Source organism: Rattus norvegicus, chromosome 3, assembly GCF_036323735.1.
Source record: "Rattus norvegicus strain BN/NHsdMcwi chromosome 3, GRCr8, whole genome shotgun sequence".
Taxonomy (NCBI): Eukaryota; Metazoa; Chordata; class Mammalia; order Rodentia; family Muridae; genus Rattus; species Rattus norvegicus.
Genome location: NC_086021.1, coordinates 109,388,768 through 109,405,609, shown reverse-complemented (window position 1 = coordinate 109,405,609; position 16,842 = coordinate 109,388,768). Strand labels below are relative to the sequence as shown.

Sequence of the window (16,842 nt, the reverse complement as noted above, 5' to 3'; positions counted from 1 at the left end):
GTCTTCCACACCCTGGACTGGCCCCTATTCTGTTACAGTCCAACATGAACAGAATAGGTAGACAGACCTTGCTTCCATTTACAGAATTAAAAGAAAGCCTTCCTCAATTTCCAAACTAGTAAGAGAACTGGAAGATTCTGCACAAAACTGAACACCTCCAACATTCACACGAGTCTCATCGTCTCCGGAATTTGGGGTGGGGTGGCAAGACACACTTCTGCGAAGTGGTTTGATTTTATTTTTCTTTCATCTTCCCTCATAGGGAAAAAAGAGGATTCAGAGAAACTGTTTGGACAAATTAGAATGTCTCTTCATTGATGCTATCTTTCCTCTTTCAAAGATAACTCCAGAGACAGGGCTCAGTCCATAAAACATCTTGATCCCTGGGTGAGTTCCCTGGTGTCTGAGCATGTTTCTCATGGATGGAGATGAACATAGCAGTGCCTGTCACCATGTCTTCTATTATTTCCTTGTTTGACTGATTTGAGCTGATTTTTTTTAAGACAAAAACTCCTGTAGTCTTTGCTATTTTTGAATGTTTTAGCTAAGGCTGAGACTGGCCTTGAACTTCTGATCCTTCTGTTTCTACCTGCCAAGTGAGGGCGTTTCACAGGTACATCTCAATGCCTAGTTCATTGTGTGTTACTGGGGATCAAACCTAGGTCCACTTGTGCTAGGCAGGTACTCTACCAACTGAGTTCTCACTCCAGGCCAAGTTGTCAGCTTGTACCTGCTTCCCAGAGATGCTCTGTCAGTGGCAATAATTTTATTCCTTCTATGGAGTCGTGTGTGGATCAGAGACACTCTCTTAGTGTAAGAGTCCCAGGGAAGCTCAGGTTCTGTCCTGTCTTCCATATCCTATAAGAGCCAAATGATGACATGGGCTGGGACCCAGCAGGCCCATCAGGTACACAGCTGGCAGAGACAAGGCCCAATGGTGGAAGGCAAATTTGCCAGTGCCCTAGGTCAGGGGCAGAAAAGAAGCCTGAACCCTCTGTGTGACTCCAGTTATCCCACCATCACCTTCAGGTCCTCAGACGGACCCTCAGAGCCATGACCTCAGCTGCCTCTGTTCTACAGGGGTAGTTCTTTGGAGAAGACGACATTGGTTCTGGTGCCAAGCTTCTGCATTCATATCTTGGCCCACTGACTTACAGCGAAGCAACAATCCCTCCTCTCCTCCATCCCTTCCCTGACATTAGTGTCCTTATCTATGAAATGGCTCTGATGGGGACTGTAGTGGAGGCTAAATGAGACTGTGCATGAAGTTATCTGGAACAATGCATCGTTCACAGTAAGTGGTGAGGGAAGGCTTTGAGTTGATTGGGACTCTTGTCTTCATCAGGAACACTAGAAATCCAGTAGTGACCTTCCAGGCTGTGATTTGGCCTCAAACCCCAGTCAGCCTGACACTTTCCGAAGACTGCTGATTGAATTATTTCCGTCCTTAATAGTACAGCTTAGGAAGGGGAGGGGCATGGCTTTGTTCACCTCTTTATAAGTATCAAGCTGATGCACCATGAATTGCTAACCAAATGGGTGACTATTTCAAATAATTCAATAGCTCCCTGCCCAATCAAAGCATTTCAAAGCCCCCTCTCCCTAGACTATATGTGTTATACCTTCAGTTAAAGTAACTCTGTGTGTATGTGTGTGTGTGTGTGTGTGTGTGTGTGTGTGTGTGTGTGCCACTCTGAGACAGGAGATACTTCCTCTCTGAAACCTCAAGGGTCATCTCCAAAAATGCATACTATGTCACCTTGCTAATCCAGCCAAAAAGATAGGAGCTGGAAGGAGGTAGAGAAGAAAGCTGGATTGACTGCATTCTGCCCCCATTGCTCTATTTTGCCCCCTCCTCTTGGCCCCTCCCTCAATCTACTTTCTTGTATACATAAAAATATCACAACAAAATACTAGAATTTTATATACCTAATATACACTAGTAAAAAATTAACATTGAGGACTTTGTGTGCATTGTCTCTGGACTTCAGTTTGACTGATTTTTGTTGGCCTGTTTCTAATTCTCTGATTCTTCGTTCTCCTTGATTCCCTTCACCTGATGTATTTGTTGTTAATTCCATAAACCGTGTTCATAGTTCTTGCATGTTCGCTCATTCTTAATTTTCTAAGTCTCAATTGACATTTCTCATGTTAGCTCATAAGAGCAGATGTTCTCATAAATCCTTTAATATAATTAATCTGAAGTTATTCACAGTTTTGATCTGAAAGTTCTGCAATTAGATCATCTAGACACATTTCATTTGGCTTATTGTTCTCTTTACTGATTGTTTTACAACAGGAGAACACAAAATGTCCACCTTCCTTCTTTTAGGAATGTGCTCTCCTTTATCAGCTGTGTAAGATAAAGATCGTTTGTTTTAACTCGATCAGGTCAGGAGTTAGTGTCTGGGTCAGGACTAAAGCCAGAATCCCAGAGAGCATTTGAAATCCAAGCGCGAGGAACCCTATAAAATCTCCTCTTTCCAATCCACACCACTTTCCACTACAAAACTAAGACACCATGGGAGTATGAGGTTGTGAGACCACAGGTTTGTGAATCTGTTGCAATGGCAACACCCTATAGAGATCTGCTGTCTCACCTAACTCTGGTCAACTGGCAAAACTCCATGTCAGAAAACAGACGGAGTTTGTGTTTGCTTTAGATTTCTGCTCCAGCGTGCTGGCCTGTTTTTCCTCTGGCAGGCACAGCCTTCATCTGCTCCCTGCCTTCTACCTCAGCAGCCTCAGAGACCAAGCATCTGGATCCTTGTTTACCTGGGAAACCCTTCCCCTGAAGATCGGAGTCTTCCGGGCCTTATACTCACAGATATCGTATGGTCTTAAAGAGAACTGTATTTGTGTTCTTGTTAACCGAGGGACTTCTTACTATTTGAGAGGAAGTTCTTTCCTGCACTTTTCTTTTCTTCTACCCAGACTGAGCTGTAGCTGTCCAGTCCTTGTCAGTGGTCTACAGCAGCTTAAACTATCTCGTATCCAAGCAGTGTCTTAGTCAGAAAACATGAAGGACCGTTTAGCACAGAACACTTATCCTGGCAGGAATGCCTCCTCCTTTTCTTCTTTCAGGCAACTTTCTTCCACTATATGTCTTTTATATTAATTTCTGCCCATTCAAATACACTTACACACACACAGGCACACACATGTGCACTCAAACAAAGCAGCCATAACCCACTTGATGGTTCTGAATTATTAATAAAAATATTATTGTTTTAGTTTTATTCCTATTAGTGTGATAAAATACCCTGTGGAAAAGCAACTTAAAGGAGAGAGGTTCCTTTGACTTACCATTCCATGTTGCAGGGCATCATGTTAGGAAAGTCACACTGGCTGGGGGCAGGGGGAGCAGTTATTCACATCCACAGGCAAAAACAGAAAAATGATGCATACGTGCACACTTGCTTGCTTGCTAGCTTTCTCCTCTTTTATATTGCTCAGGACCCACGGCCTGAAGAATGATGCCACCCACGATGGGCTGGGTCTTCCTATACCACTCGCCAATCAAGACAATCCCCTGCAGATGTGCATATAGGCCAACCTGATCTAGATAATTTCTCTTTAAGACTTTGCTCCTAGGTGAGTCTAAGTTGTATCATGTGGATAGTTAGAAATAACCAGCATAATCACTATGTATTGAGTATTTATTATTTCTTAGACTAAGGGATTTATAGACAGCACACAAATTCTCTAAGGATCATTTTTGTTTTGTCGCTGCTTATAAAGAGAAACCATAATTTGCAGATTTGTCAAGTCCAAGTCCAGGCTGCTAGACATTTCACAATGTCCTCCTCAGTTAGACCCAAGTGCACATTGTTCTTTCCCTGGAAAAGTCAGGACACAGAAAGCTGTGGCAAGATTATCTGGTTTTCAGTGAGTAATCCTTGAAGTGGAAACTTAAGGGTTCTTTGGAGAGTGAGTTGCGTTGGATGGTATTTTGCTGGGGCAAACATGTGAGGGAGTGTTTTCCAGAAGTGGAAGCAGGTGAAAGGCTAAAGCAGACTCATAAAGGAATGTTTCACTGAAGCAGACTCAGGAGAGAAGATGTTCTGCTAAAGCAAGCATGTGAAAGAACATGTGATGGAGGATTCTTTGCTAACAACACACATGTATTGGTCCGCCTTGCATTGTGTAGTTGAGCTCCATTTGTAGGACTCTGAGGACTTAGGCTGATTGGATGCACATGCTGAGGCAAGACTTGCGCTGAGTCAAAGCATGTGGAGGACACGTGATGTTTGGAGGGTATAAACAGGACTCCACAGAGTGATGGGGACAGAGCTTGGCTTGCTGGTACAACTATCTGTGCAATGCTTGTGGGTCTCGCATCTTTGCTGATCTCTGATCTTCGCTTCCAAGAGAGGTACAGCTGAGAATTTCTGGTGTTCCTGCTGGTTCCTACTGCTGAGTCCAGCCAAGGCTGCTTGTCTTACCACTGTTGCTAACCCAACTCTGTTGAACTGGACTGCTGGTGTATCTGTGAAGTGTTTGCAAGTGGATCGAGCTGCCACTGCCTGCTAACCTATGAGCTGAACTGTTGACTTCCAGACAACATAGATAGGACTTACTCCTCAGAACCTTTATAAACAGCTTCACTTCCCCCATATCCTTTCTTTTCCATTACCTCTGGTGGTGGTGGGCTACAAGGGAGATTAAACCATCATTAAAAATAGGATTTAGAAAAATTAAAGTTACAAATCCCCATCTCCCTTGTCTCTGTCCCTAACCCCTACCCAACCCTTCTCTCTTCTTCTGTTCCTTCCCATCTCAATTTTCTCTCTTAGTCTGTCCTGGATGTGGCTCATGCACTTGCCTGCACACACATCATCTCAGATATTGTAGCCCTCAAACATTTTGGGGCACGGCTCACAGCCAGGTCTTCTGTTCCTCTGCCTCTGTCCAAAACACAAGTAAGAAGATAAACGTATTAGGGGGGCATAATCTCTCCCCATAAATCCTCTCCTATGGGTTGATTTCCTAACCTTTTTAGATCCCCAGTATCCTTCAGGGGTTGAGGCTTTGGAATCCATATGGTACTGACTACAATAACACATAATAACATCCTCAGGGCTTTGGTCCTTCTGAGGCTTACATGTGTGGGTGAGCATGGAGCAGCATGAGAGCCAAGTTAAGTAAATACCATTCTAAGATGAAACTAGATCCATGTCCCTCGTCCTGCACAAAACTCAACTCTGAATGGATTTAATGTAAGACCTGAGTACTCTGAATGTATTAGGGAAAGTTGGAAAATGAGTCAAGATACAGGAATGGGCAAAGACTTTCTGAATAGGACTTAAGTCACTCAGGAGATAATGCTAGTAGTTGGCAAACAGGACCTTGTGAAATTAAAAGTTTTGTGCAACAAAGTAAATAGATAATCAAATGGGGAAAAAGTCTACAAAGTGGTAGGAAAATCTACAGTAGCTATATGTCTGAGATAGGATTAATATGTGAACGTACAAAAAACTCAAAATGTAAACAGCAATTGAACAACCCAGTCAATAAATGAGCTAATGAAATGGACAGTCTGCAAAGATAAAACAAATATACCAATAAACATGTGAAAAAATGTTCAAGCTTATTGGCCAACAAAGAAATATAAGTTAAAACTACATTAGGATTCCATCACCTTTGAATTAAAATGGCAGCCATGAAGAAGAGGAAGAAGAAGGAGGAGGAGGAGGAGGAGGAGGAGGAGGAGGAGGAGGAGGAGGAGAAGAAGAAGAAGAAGAAGAAGAAGAAGAAGAAGAAGAAGAAGAAGAAGAAGAAGAAGAAGAAGAAGAATCTCAATGAATATTGGCCAGGATGAAATCCTTATACACTACTGGAGGGGAAATAAGCAAGTCTGGTGATTATGGAGTTTCCTCAAAAGACCAATAAGCAAATCTGGTTATTATGGAGTTTCCTCAAAAGACCAAGCTAGAACCACGTGGCCCAGTTCTGTCATTCCTGGGTGTCCCCTGAAGGGCTCCAAGCCAATGCATAGCAGAGGCACTCGCACATCGACATGTATTGCAGCACCATTCACAATGTCTAAGTTATGGAACCAACCTAAGTGTCCAACAGCATGGCAATGGATAAAGAAACGTGGCTTACATTTGCAAGAAAATGGATACAACTGGAGATGATGATATTAAGCAAATTAGGGCACTCTGAGAAAGACCAATATCATATACTTTCTTTAAAATGTGGTTGGTTCCTGCATTTTGCATAAATATGTAAAAATCATGCATGAACATATGATAGGGAAGTAGAAGGGAAAGGGGACTAAAGGAAGATGGAGGTGAAAAGGTGGGGGCTATGGAGAAAATATGTTCAGTACATTATTGACTGTGTCCAATTGTCCTTAGGTAACATGCGCTGTGGACAATGAATATATACAATGAAAATTAAATTTAAGAAGAGAACCAAAACATCTGACCTCCTCTCACAAAAAAAAAGTGCCCAATAGGGCACATGGGGCTGGCAGATGTCACTACAAGGAACGAATGTGCAACGGAGACGTGGGAGATGGGAGAGCAGAGCAGTGCACACACAGTGGAGGGCAGAGCAGTGCACACACAGTGGACAGCAGAGCAGTGCACACACAGTGGACAGCAGAGCAGTGCACACACAGTGGACAGCAGGGCAGTGCACACACAGTGGACAGCAGGGCAGTGCACACACAGTGGACAGCAGAGCAGTGCACACACAGTGGACAGCAGAGCAGTGCACACACAGTGGAGAGTAGAGCAGTGCACACACAGTGGAGAGCAGAGCAGTGCACACACTGTGGAGGGCAGAGCAGTGCACAGTGGAGAGCAGAGCAGTGCACACACAGTGGACAGCAGAGCAGTGCACACACAGTGGACAGCAGAGCAGTGCACACACAGTGGACAGCAGAGCAGTGCACACACAGTGGACAGCAGAGCAGTGCACACACAGTGGACAGCAGGGCAGTGCACACACAGTGGAGAGCAGAGCAGTGCACACACAGTGGACAGCAGAGCAGTGCACACACTGTGGAGGGCAGAGCAGTGCACAGTGGAGAGCAGAGCAGTGCACACACAGTGGAGAGTAGAGCAGTGCACACACAGTGGAGAGCAGAGCAGTGCACACACAGTGGACAGCAGAGCAGTGCACACACAGTGGACAGCAGAGCAGTGCACACACAGTGGACAGCAGGGCAGTGCACACACAGTGGACAGCAGAGCAGTGCACACACAGTGGACAGCAGAGCAGTGCACACACTGTGGAGGGCAGAGCAGTGCACAGTGGAGAGCAGAGCAGTGCACACACAGTGGAGAGTAGAGCAGTGCACACACAGTGGACAGCAGAGCAGTGCACACACAGTGGACAGCAGAGCAGTGCACACACAGTGGAGAGTAGAGCGGTGCACACACAGTGGACAGCAGAGCAGTGCACATACAGTGGACAGCAGAGCAGTGCACACACAGTGGACAGCAGAGCAGTGCACACACAGTGGACAGCAGAGCAGTGCACATACAGTGGATAGCAGAGCAGTGCACACACAGTGGACAGCAGAGCAGTGCACACACAGTGGAGAGTAGAGCAGTGCACACACAGTGGACAGCAGAGCAGTGCACACACAGTGGACAGCAGAGCAGTGCACATACAGTGGACAGCAGAGCAGTGCACACACAGTGGACAGCAGAGCAGTGCACACACAGTGTAGAGAGGCAGAACAGGAGATGCAATGACAGCAGCAGGTGTGAACGAGGGCTGAGGCTGACAGTGGATCAGGTCATTGTCCACTGGGTCAGCAGGACAGTATGCAGCAGCCTGGAGCTCATGCAGATGCAAACTCCAGCCTGGAGCATGCCACACAGCTGCAGGGTCTCCCTGGCTCTAGACAATGATGGAGGCCCAAGATGAAGAATGATTTCTTTCTGGATTGGACCTCCTCCAAGGGTCACCATGTGTGGGTTCTATTGCCAAGGGGGGGCTGTGTCCATGGTCTGTGCTCTCACCAGAAACCATGAGGAAGCCCAAGATCTCAGCTCCAGATCAAAGAGCAAGGAAGCTACTTCCGCAGTGATGGTGAATGTTGCAGGACCACAGTTGAAAAGGGAGAACATGGAAGGCTCTGGGACAACCCCTATTTGGACCCCAATCACCTCTCCAAAAAGTAACAGTTTAAAAAAGAAGCCACCAAGAGAACTCTTTTCAATGTGACAAGGATGTTGGAGAGTTGCTCCCCACAGTCGATGACTTCTGGTTGAGGAGCAGGCGGAAAGGTCTCGGTTTTCTTTAGGGGCTAGGCCACTGGGATTTCGACCATGCTCCAATAAGTATAAGGACAACACAAATTGGACTTGATTTTTGTTGCTGTTGCTGTAGTTGTTGTGGGGGGTCACAATGGGGAACAGACATGGAAGGACTGGAAAGTGAGTATGATAGGGGACTATCTTAATGAAATTCTCAAAGAATCAATAAAAGAGGAGAAGCCAACTTTCCAGTCTAAGGGGCTCTGGTAATGGCCTTACTCTTGACTTCAGACACTAGCACCTCAAATAGCCAGCACTTAGTCACAGCCCTGAGTGCCTCCCCTGAAAGAAAGCCAGAGTCACAGAGAAGTGGTTGCTTTCAGGATCTGGGAGAGAAATACTAGTGTACATGAAATACTTTCAAAGACCAAAAGGGGGAAGGGTGCTCAAAAAATGTGTGTGGAGATGGTTTTAAAAACCCTCACTGCCCAAGGTGAGGTGTTGAGGTTCCAAAAGAAAAATTAGGCATCATGAAATACAGCTGTCATTCCAGCCCTTGGAAGGATGAAGAAGAAAGACTGAGACCTCCCTCCCCAGGCCACCATGGGCCATCCTGAGGTCCTGTCTCAAGAGGAAAACAAAAGAAGGGAAGATTATGCTAACATTACAAAACAAAATATTTTTAACATTTGTAGCATGAAAAAGAGAAAAAAATGTCATATTTTGTAAAATGACAATTGGTGAGTCCAGGTAGACAGCATGGATGCAGAGTTCTTTCAACCCTGTAGACTTGAAATTATTCTAATTTAAACATTGAGAAAAGTACAAAGAAATTTTTAGTAATATAGCACCCATGGCTCCCAACATAGATAGTTTTGAGCCCCCCAAACTGTCTTTCTTGGGCTGGAAGATGAAAATGATCCAGCTGTCTGGGCCCTGGACCTGGGCATGCAGGCACTCTCCTGGAGACTAGGATCTGTCTATAGCAATGGATGTAGCAGTCACATACTGAGTGTTAGGATCGTTAGGAGGTGGGCTAATATCAGCACGGAGTCACAAATTAGGGGCTGTTCCGTCTCTTTAATGCCGAATGCCTGATGCCTCTCAGTGTTGACCTGCCTTCCCCCTTCCCTGCTAAGATTGTACATGTTAGTCAGGAAGGGAAACGGAAAATTTCCCTTCAGCTTCCCTACAGGAAAGAAGCCCTCCTCCTTCAGGAGAAGGGACAGACTGAAAGGATTGTTTGAGCGCCATCTACTGGGAAAACAGTGGTACAGCCTCATAATTCTGGTATTGTGCCCCAGCCAGAATAGGACCACCCAAGCATGGGGTCCCCCTTCACTTTCACTAAAGGCAGTATGATGGCCAGATCCAGACAGGCATTCAGCAGACAGACAAATGCATTGCTTCTCCCCTTAGGTTTGCTTTGAACTTATAAAGGGAGAGAATGAAACATAGGCGACAAGAACCTAACAACAGGAAACTGGGGTTTGACCTTGTTTCCACAGAAGGAATTCATTCTCCTTGAGGGCTCACTGTAATCCATGATGAACAGACTGGGCTTCCATAAGAAACGCTCCACTTGAGCTTTCAGCTGTGATGGCAATGAGCCTTTCAAAATTCCGTGTGGAATGAGCCTTTCAAAACAGGCAGAATGCAGTCACAGCATCGCACGTGTCTCAGACAGAACCAGATGCAGAGAGGAATCTGGCCCTTCTTCGGTTTCTACTTCTACTCCATGTTTGTTTGTACTTCTTCTTGTTTTGATCTTCCTTTGCTGAATGGCAGGCTCTATGATGGAAGAGAGCATGCCTGTCTGCTTGACTTATGTGTCCAGAACCTGGGGGCATTCTCTTGAATGAATCTACCATCTGATAAACAATACCACAAACTTCCTACTTAACCTGTCTAGTGGGATCACTGTGTTCCCCGAGCCAGTTCTGTTGTCCTGCAGAAAGCCTGCGAGTGGAATCATTGGCAACCCAACCCGTCAGACCCTGCAGCCAACACTCACACTGAAGCTCAACCCAACACATAACTAACGGACAGAGACTTGAGGAAAGGTCACGCACAGGGCTATCTCTGGGTGCCTGCTATTCAGACAAACTTGGGGCTCTCGCTACTCTTCTGGTGTGTCGGTGAGTGGTGTCTTGCTCTTTAAGCTCCTCCCATAACTTAATCTTTCCTTCCCACCCAGACACTGAAGTAGCATTCCTATGACCTTTGCACACAGTGCTGACTCCACTTCAATGAGCCCTTGATAGATTGCTAGAATTGCCTGTAAGGTGTCACTTCTCTGGCTTTGTGGGTTAGTTTGACACAAACTGAAGCCAGTTCCCCTACCTTTGCAACAGACAGAGACGACTGCAAAAGCCACAGCCAGTCAGAATGCGGTTCCAATAGATAAATTTACAGATTATTCCTGTACCTAAAGCCCAGGAACATTACGGAGAAGGAGGGCAGAAAGATTATGAATGCAAGAAGATCGGGGAGTTTGTTTTGAAATTGTGTCTCCTAGTAATATCAGAAGCTACTATTAAGTCTCATGCAGGACTGCACAGGCTGAACAAGGATGACATCAGTGAACATGCCGAACTGGATGAAGAAAAGTCCACAGGCCTCAACCATACACAAGGACTATAAAAAATGGAAGAAAGCTGGGAGTGCAAGAGGGGGTCTTCCCCAGGGAGGAACACACCAACCGACTGTCCAGTGCCAAATGGTCAGATACATACCTGTAATGTTATCCAGATTGAACAGGTTATGTTCGGGAATTAGGTGTGTGTGTGTGTGTGTGTGTGTGTGTGTGTGTGTGTGTGTGTGTGTGTGTGCGCGCGCGCGCGCGCGTGCAGTAACAATAATAACAATTAGTTTAAAAAGAAAGAGGCCACAGATTTGAAGAAGAACAGAGATGGTCATATGGAGGGTTTGAAGGGAGGAAAGGGAAGGGACAAGTGTCACAGTTAATTATAAATTCAAAGAAGTGCCCTGTATGACTCTATGTCTCCAGAAATTGTTGGCTTACCTGTGTTCTCTTAGTGCAACCTGAGTTCATAGCTCATCCTTGACTTCCCAGTGTACCTGAATGGCATCTAAACTCTTTACCTAGCTTACCTGTAGGGCCACATGCGATTGCACCTCTGCTTGCCATTCCAACCACATACAGTCCCGATATAACCCGAAGCAAGTGAAAACTGCAGCTGTCCTATTTACAGGGAATTCTGACATGAAATCTAAAGCCATGCATATAATGGTGTCTCTCTCTCTCTTTCTCTCTCTCTCTCTCTCCCTCTCCCCCTTCCTCCCTCCCTCTCCCTCTCCCTCTCTCTCTCTCTCTCTCTCTCTCTCTCTCTCTCTCTCTCTCTCTCTCTCTGTATGTGTGCATGCTCTGGCTGGTTTTGTGTGTCAACTTGACACAAGATGGAGTTATCACAGAGAAAGGAGCCCCAGTTGAGGAACTGCCTCCCTGAGATCTAGTCGTAAGACATTTTCTCAATTAGTGATCAAGGGGGAGAGCTCAGCCCATTGTGAGTAGTAAAGGTTTGCTGAGCAAGCCAGGGAAGCAATCCAGTAAGCAGCATTCCTCCTCTTCATCAGCTCCTGCCTCCAGGTTCCTGCCCTGACTTCCTTGGGTGATTAACAGCAGTGTGAAAGTATATGTTGAATAAGCCCTTTCCTCCCCGTCTTGCTTCTTGGTCATGGTGTTTCATTGCAGCATTAGAAACCCTGACTAAGACAGTATGTGTAAGTGTGTGTGTGTGTGTGTGTGTGTGTGTGTGTGTGTGTGTGTACATACTCATGAAACTGCATGTGTGTGGATATCAGAAGAGCTTGGATGTCATTTCTCAGATACTCTCAATCTTGGTTTGTCTGTCTGTTTGTTAGTTTTTTAGTCTATGCTTGGCCTTTCACTCACAAAGTCAATTAAGCTTGGCCATCCACAATCTCTGGTGATCCACTTGTCTCCAGCTCCCCCAAACCACCATGCCAATCTCTTTACAAAGGTGCTTAAATATCAAACTTGGATCCTTGTGCTTACATGGTCAGCACTTCACTGACTGAGCTATATTTCTTTTTAAATCTATTACTGAAAGTAGGTTTGTATTTGAACTGCTTACCGTCTCATCAATTAGAGGCATATGGAAAACAAGTCACTATATCACTTATGTGCATGACATTGTGCTTTCACTATCTCTAAGCAAAGCACTAAATACTTCAGATGTATTTATCATGCTTAACCAGTGCCGTAAGATAGACAGCATTCTTTCCTATTTAAAAAGATGACAGTGCTATCATTGAGGCTAAATGACTTGCCCAAAGCCATATGTATAGCATGCAATCATTACTTCAGCCCAGGCTGGTATAGTTTGTACCCTGATCATTGTTTTCTCCTACCATAGCTACCAAGGTGAAAAGCAGGTTATATTGCACAGCTGATAAAATGTGGTAAAAAAAAATCTACAAAGCCCCAAATTACATTTCCTAGAACCCAATTAAAGTGGCACAGAAAATTTAAATCAGCAGCAGAGACCAGCATTTTAAAAATTTACAGTCCTTCTAGAACTGTCAGGTTCACTCTGGCATATAAACAATATAAACAAACCCCTCTCTCCCTCTGGCTTTAGTGGAGTCTCAACACTACTATCATCTGGCTACAAGTTGTGCCCAGTGGTTGGGTCAGCATCACTATAAACAAAATGTATGTGAATGTCATTCCTAGAAGTGAAGCTGACCACCCTGACAGCTTCTGATTCCACTAGGAAACAAATAAAGGAGATTTGCTGAAGTTCCATTACATGGGAACTGCTGTGAATGCAGGGTCTCAGAGGACACCCAAGGCTGGCATGAGGAGCATCCTGGACTGAGAAAGACACCAGATTTCCATTCTACTTTCAAAGAGCTTTGAGGCTCAGAGAAGAATAACAATGACTGATTCTCTGAGATCAAATACTTTACAGAAGAATTCCCTTCTGAGTCAAATGGTGCGCTGAAAGTTTACTGTGGTTTCAAGAACTTAACCCAAGAGCTGGAAAATGTATCAAAGAAATTCCTATTCTAAATACACCACACACAACATTGGAGTCTATTTCACTGTCTGCTGATCAAGGCCACCTCAAAAGTTCACCTGGCATGAACGTCCATTATGTCGTGTGTGTGTGTGTGTGTGTGTGTGTGTGTGTGTGTGTGTGTGTGTGTGTGTGTGTGTGTAGGGATTTTGGCTTTATTTGAGCAAAAGGTGAACTTGAGAACCAATAAGGAAGCTTCTGGAAACACAATCCCATACACATGTCCATTATCCATCCACCCTGGATAGATGGAAACACATATTTGTTTTGATAGTCCTATCTCTAGCCACAGGCTTCCCAAACCTGAAACTCCAAGATAATGTGAGTTGTATTCTGAGCTGAGACTTGGATGTCAGACTAAGTGAAGACAGAGCTCGCGCATGTGCACAGGACATCTACTTACGCATACAGTCCCCTCCGTACCAGCCTGCTCTGCACTCTGCACAGTAGAATCCCTTCACGTAGAAGTCGTCCAGAGTTCCGCCCCACGAGCCATTCCGGCAGCTCTTGCAGTTTTCAAAGATGGTACAACCTGCAACATCCCAAAATATTAGTCTACACGGTTGCAGATTTTGAGTCTCCTCGGGAGGCAAACTCTGTATCTCTTGGCACAGCCCCATCTCTGCCCCTGTATCTAGACCTGGAAAAATACCAGTGATCTTAGGAGAGCCTGCTCATACCAGGGAGCAGGAGACTCGCCTAGATTCAAGCAAGGAGTGTGGGAAGGGGTTTGAGCACTGATGATCAGTTGCTGTTTTATGCAAAGTAATACAAATTAGTTTGTGGTGAATGATGGAGTCAGTACAGAGGCGCACAGCCAACCATTGAACTGAGGATGAGGTCCCCATTGGAGGAGTTAGAGAAAGGATTGAAGGAACTGAAGGGGCTGCAACCCCATAGGAACAACAATACCAACCAATCAGAGCTCAGGGACTAAACCACCATCCAAGAGTACACACGGACAGACCCATGGCTCCAGCTGCATATGTAACAGAGGATGACCATGTTGGGCATTAATGGGAGGAGAAGCCCTTGGTCCTGCCAAGGCTCAATACCCCAGTGTAGGGGAATGTCAGGGCAGGGAGGCAGGAAGGGGTGAGTGAGTGGGTAGGGGAACACCTCGTAGAAGCAGGGGGAGAGGGATAGGATGGGGGATTTATGGACGGGAAACCAGAACTGGGGATAACATTTGAAATGTAAATAAAAAAAAGTCCAAGGAAAAAAAGATAGTGTGGTACTAGTTTTTCTTCTTTACAAATTTATTTTACGATTGTTGTATAATAGAAAATTCAGACAAACAAATTTACTTTTTAAAAATGGTATCTGGAGGATTCTGTTAACACTCTTTCTTATACCTGGTGGCTGGAAACACAATCCAGACCTGTATTCAACCCCCAGAATTCAGGTGTTTTTTTTTTCTAAATCTAGGTATAATGGCATAAATTTGTAATCCCAGTTTTGCAAAGGCAAAGATGGGTGAAACCCAGGAATCACTGACCAGCCAACTTGGCATGTTCCAGGCCAGTGAGAAACCAATGGGCCATGTCTGAAGAATGATAGCCAGTGTTGTCCTCTGGTCTCCACACACATGTACTCACATGTACACACACACACACACATACACACACACACACACACACATCACTTGCATATAAACGCACATACAAAAACTAGTCTTCTGCTCTATACTATGCACTTTGTCTTAGTCATTCATATTTATTTACCAATGACAAATGTGTTTCTATTAGATATTTGTCTATGTCACACACTCTTATAACAAGTGTACAGCATGAAATCAGCACTAACAACTGGCTACAGTCTTGCTCTAGGAAGATCATGCATGCAGAACACACCAGGAGTGCTGGGGCGTTGTTCAGGTGTGGTTCATGTCAAAAGCAAGGTCTCTTGAAGACTTGAGGGAGAGTGAGAAAAGAAGACAGAAATGATTGCTTTCTACTTATCAAAACACAGAAAGCCATGCCCTAATGCTCTCACCTGTCAAGATGTGATTATATTGTATCTGCCTCTTGGTCCTGTTTAAAAATACATTAACGTGTTGAAAGTGACACGTAAGTAGTAAGTACTCTCAGATCACAAACTATTATTATTCTGCATTCCCACCTGGCTTATCCTTCTCACTGTATAGTCTATGCCTAACGTCACCTGCTTATTGCCATTTTTTTACAGCAGACACAGCATGGGGCTGTATCATGGTCTGCATTAAATCTTCAGAACTCAGTATAGTGCTGAGTAAAAATTATCCTAGAGAATAAATAACTAATGAACTGCTGGAGATGGCCACCATTTGCTTGGGTTGACAGCATGCTTCTTTGTTCCCTGTTTGTCTCTGTCTCTCTGTCTCTGTGTCTCTGTCTCTTTCTCTGTCTCTCTCTGTCTCTGTCTCTCTCTCTGTGTCTCTCTCTGTCTCTCTCTCTCTCTCTTTCTCTCTCTCTCTCTCTCTCTCTCTGTGTGTGTGTGTGTTCTATAACAGAGTGAGTCACAGTTCTCTTTCCATTCCCTCTTGACTCTGCTTTTCCTCCTACCAGAGAAACTGAGCTGATAAATTGATGTGCTTAGACCATCCTCTGCCCCATAACTGAGTCCCAGGGGCCTCCCTGAGCCTTGCAAAGACCCATCTCACTCACACATCACTGAAGAGACAAATGGACTCAGAGACTGCCCTCAATAGCCCCACTAATGCTGTTCTCCGACACAGCTACATTAGGGTCCTTAGGTTCCAGCCACAAAACCCAGCCTAGGGATGAAGACGGGCAAAGCTCTACAGGAAGCACACTAGGAAGCTCTCAGGAGCTATTGAAGATCCCATTGGCTTTCACCTTAGAGTTCAGGGATTGATTAGAGGCCACCACACAGCGCTCATGCAGTACTGTCCAAGCTCATCAAGTCCAGGGCTTGCACTCAACCAATTGAGCTCTATCCAACATATGTACAAAACTAAGACTCTCATTTTCAAGACAGAAATGTAAACTGAAGTCATAATGTGTTCCATTTTCTACCTATGGGATTGATAGAAATCCAGATGGCATATTTTATCACACTGGTTGACAAAACAATACCCTCATATACCCTCATCATGAGTGATAAGGCATAATAAAGAATTAGATAAAAGCTAGAAAACAACATACATGCCTCCCTTTGACCCCTGACCTCACTTCTAGGATTCTACCTCAAAGACAAACTATAAAAATTCTAACTGATGTGTGTTTAATTCACTGTAGTGTTGTTGGAATAGTTTGGACATCCCTAATCTGAGAAATTTTAGTTCAAATTAGGAGAGAGAGAGAGAGAGAGAGAGAGAAAGAGAGAGATAGAGATAGAGAGAGAGAGAGAGAACGTGTGAGCACGTACGTACGTACGTACACACACACACACACACACACACACACACACACACACACACACACATGTGCACACATCATCACAAGTAGAAAAGCCTAGAAAACTTTACATGGCAGATAATAGCCAAAACAAAGGTATATAAAAATACTGCATAAAATTGTCTCAAACTACAGATATAAGTTGTATAAGAAGTAAAA

The 16,842-nt window shown here is 44.7% G+C and overlaps 1 protein-coding gene across 2 annotated transcripts in view; it reads right to left on the bottom strand.

Moving 5' to 3' along the window:
- The window catches only part of Pamr1 (peptidase domain containing associated with muscle regeneration 1), a 103,185-nt gene that overhangs the window by 37,986 nt on the left and 48,357 nt on the right, over positions 1-16,842 (bottom strand). For both annotated transcript variants that reach the window (XM_063283704.1, NM_001107755.3), the window contains one exon: positions 13,689-13,817. In XM_063283704.1, the coding sequence (XP_063139774.1) occupies positions 13,689-13,817 (129 nt within the window). The remainder of the gene's footprint in view (positions 1-13,688; positions 13,818-16,842) is intronic.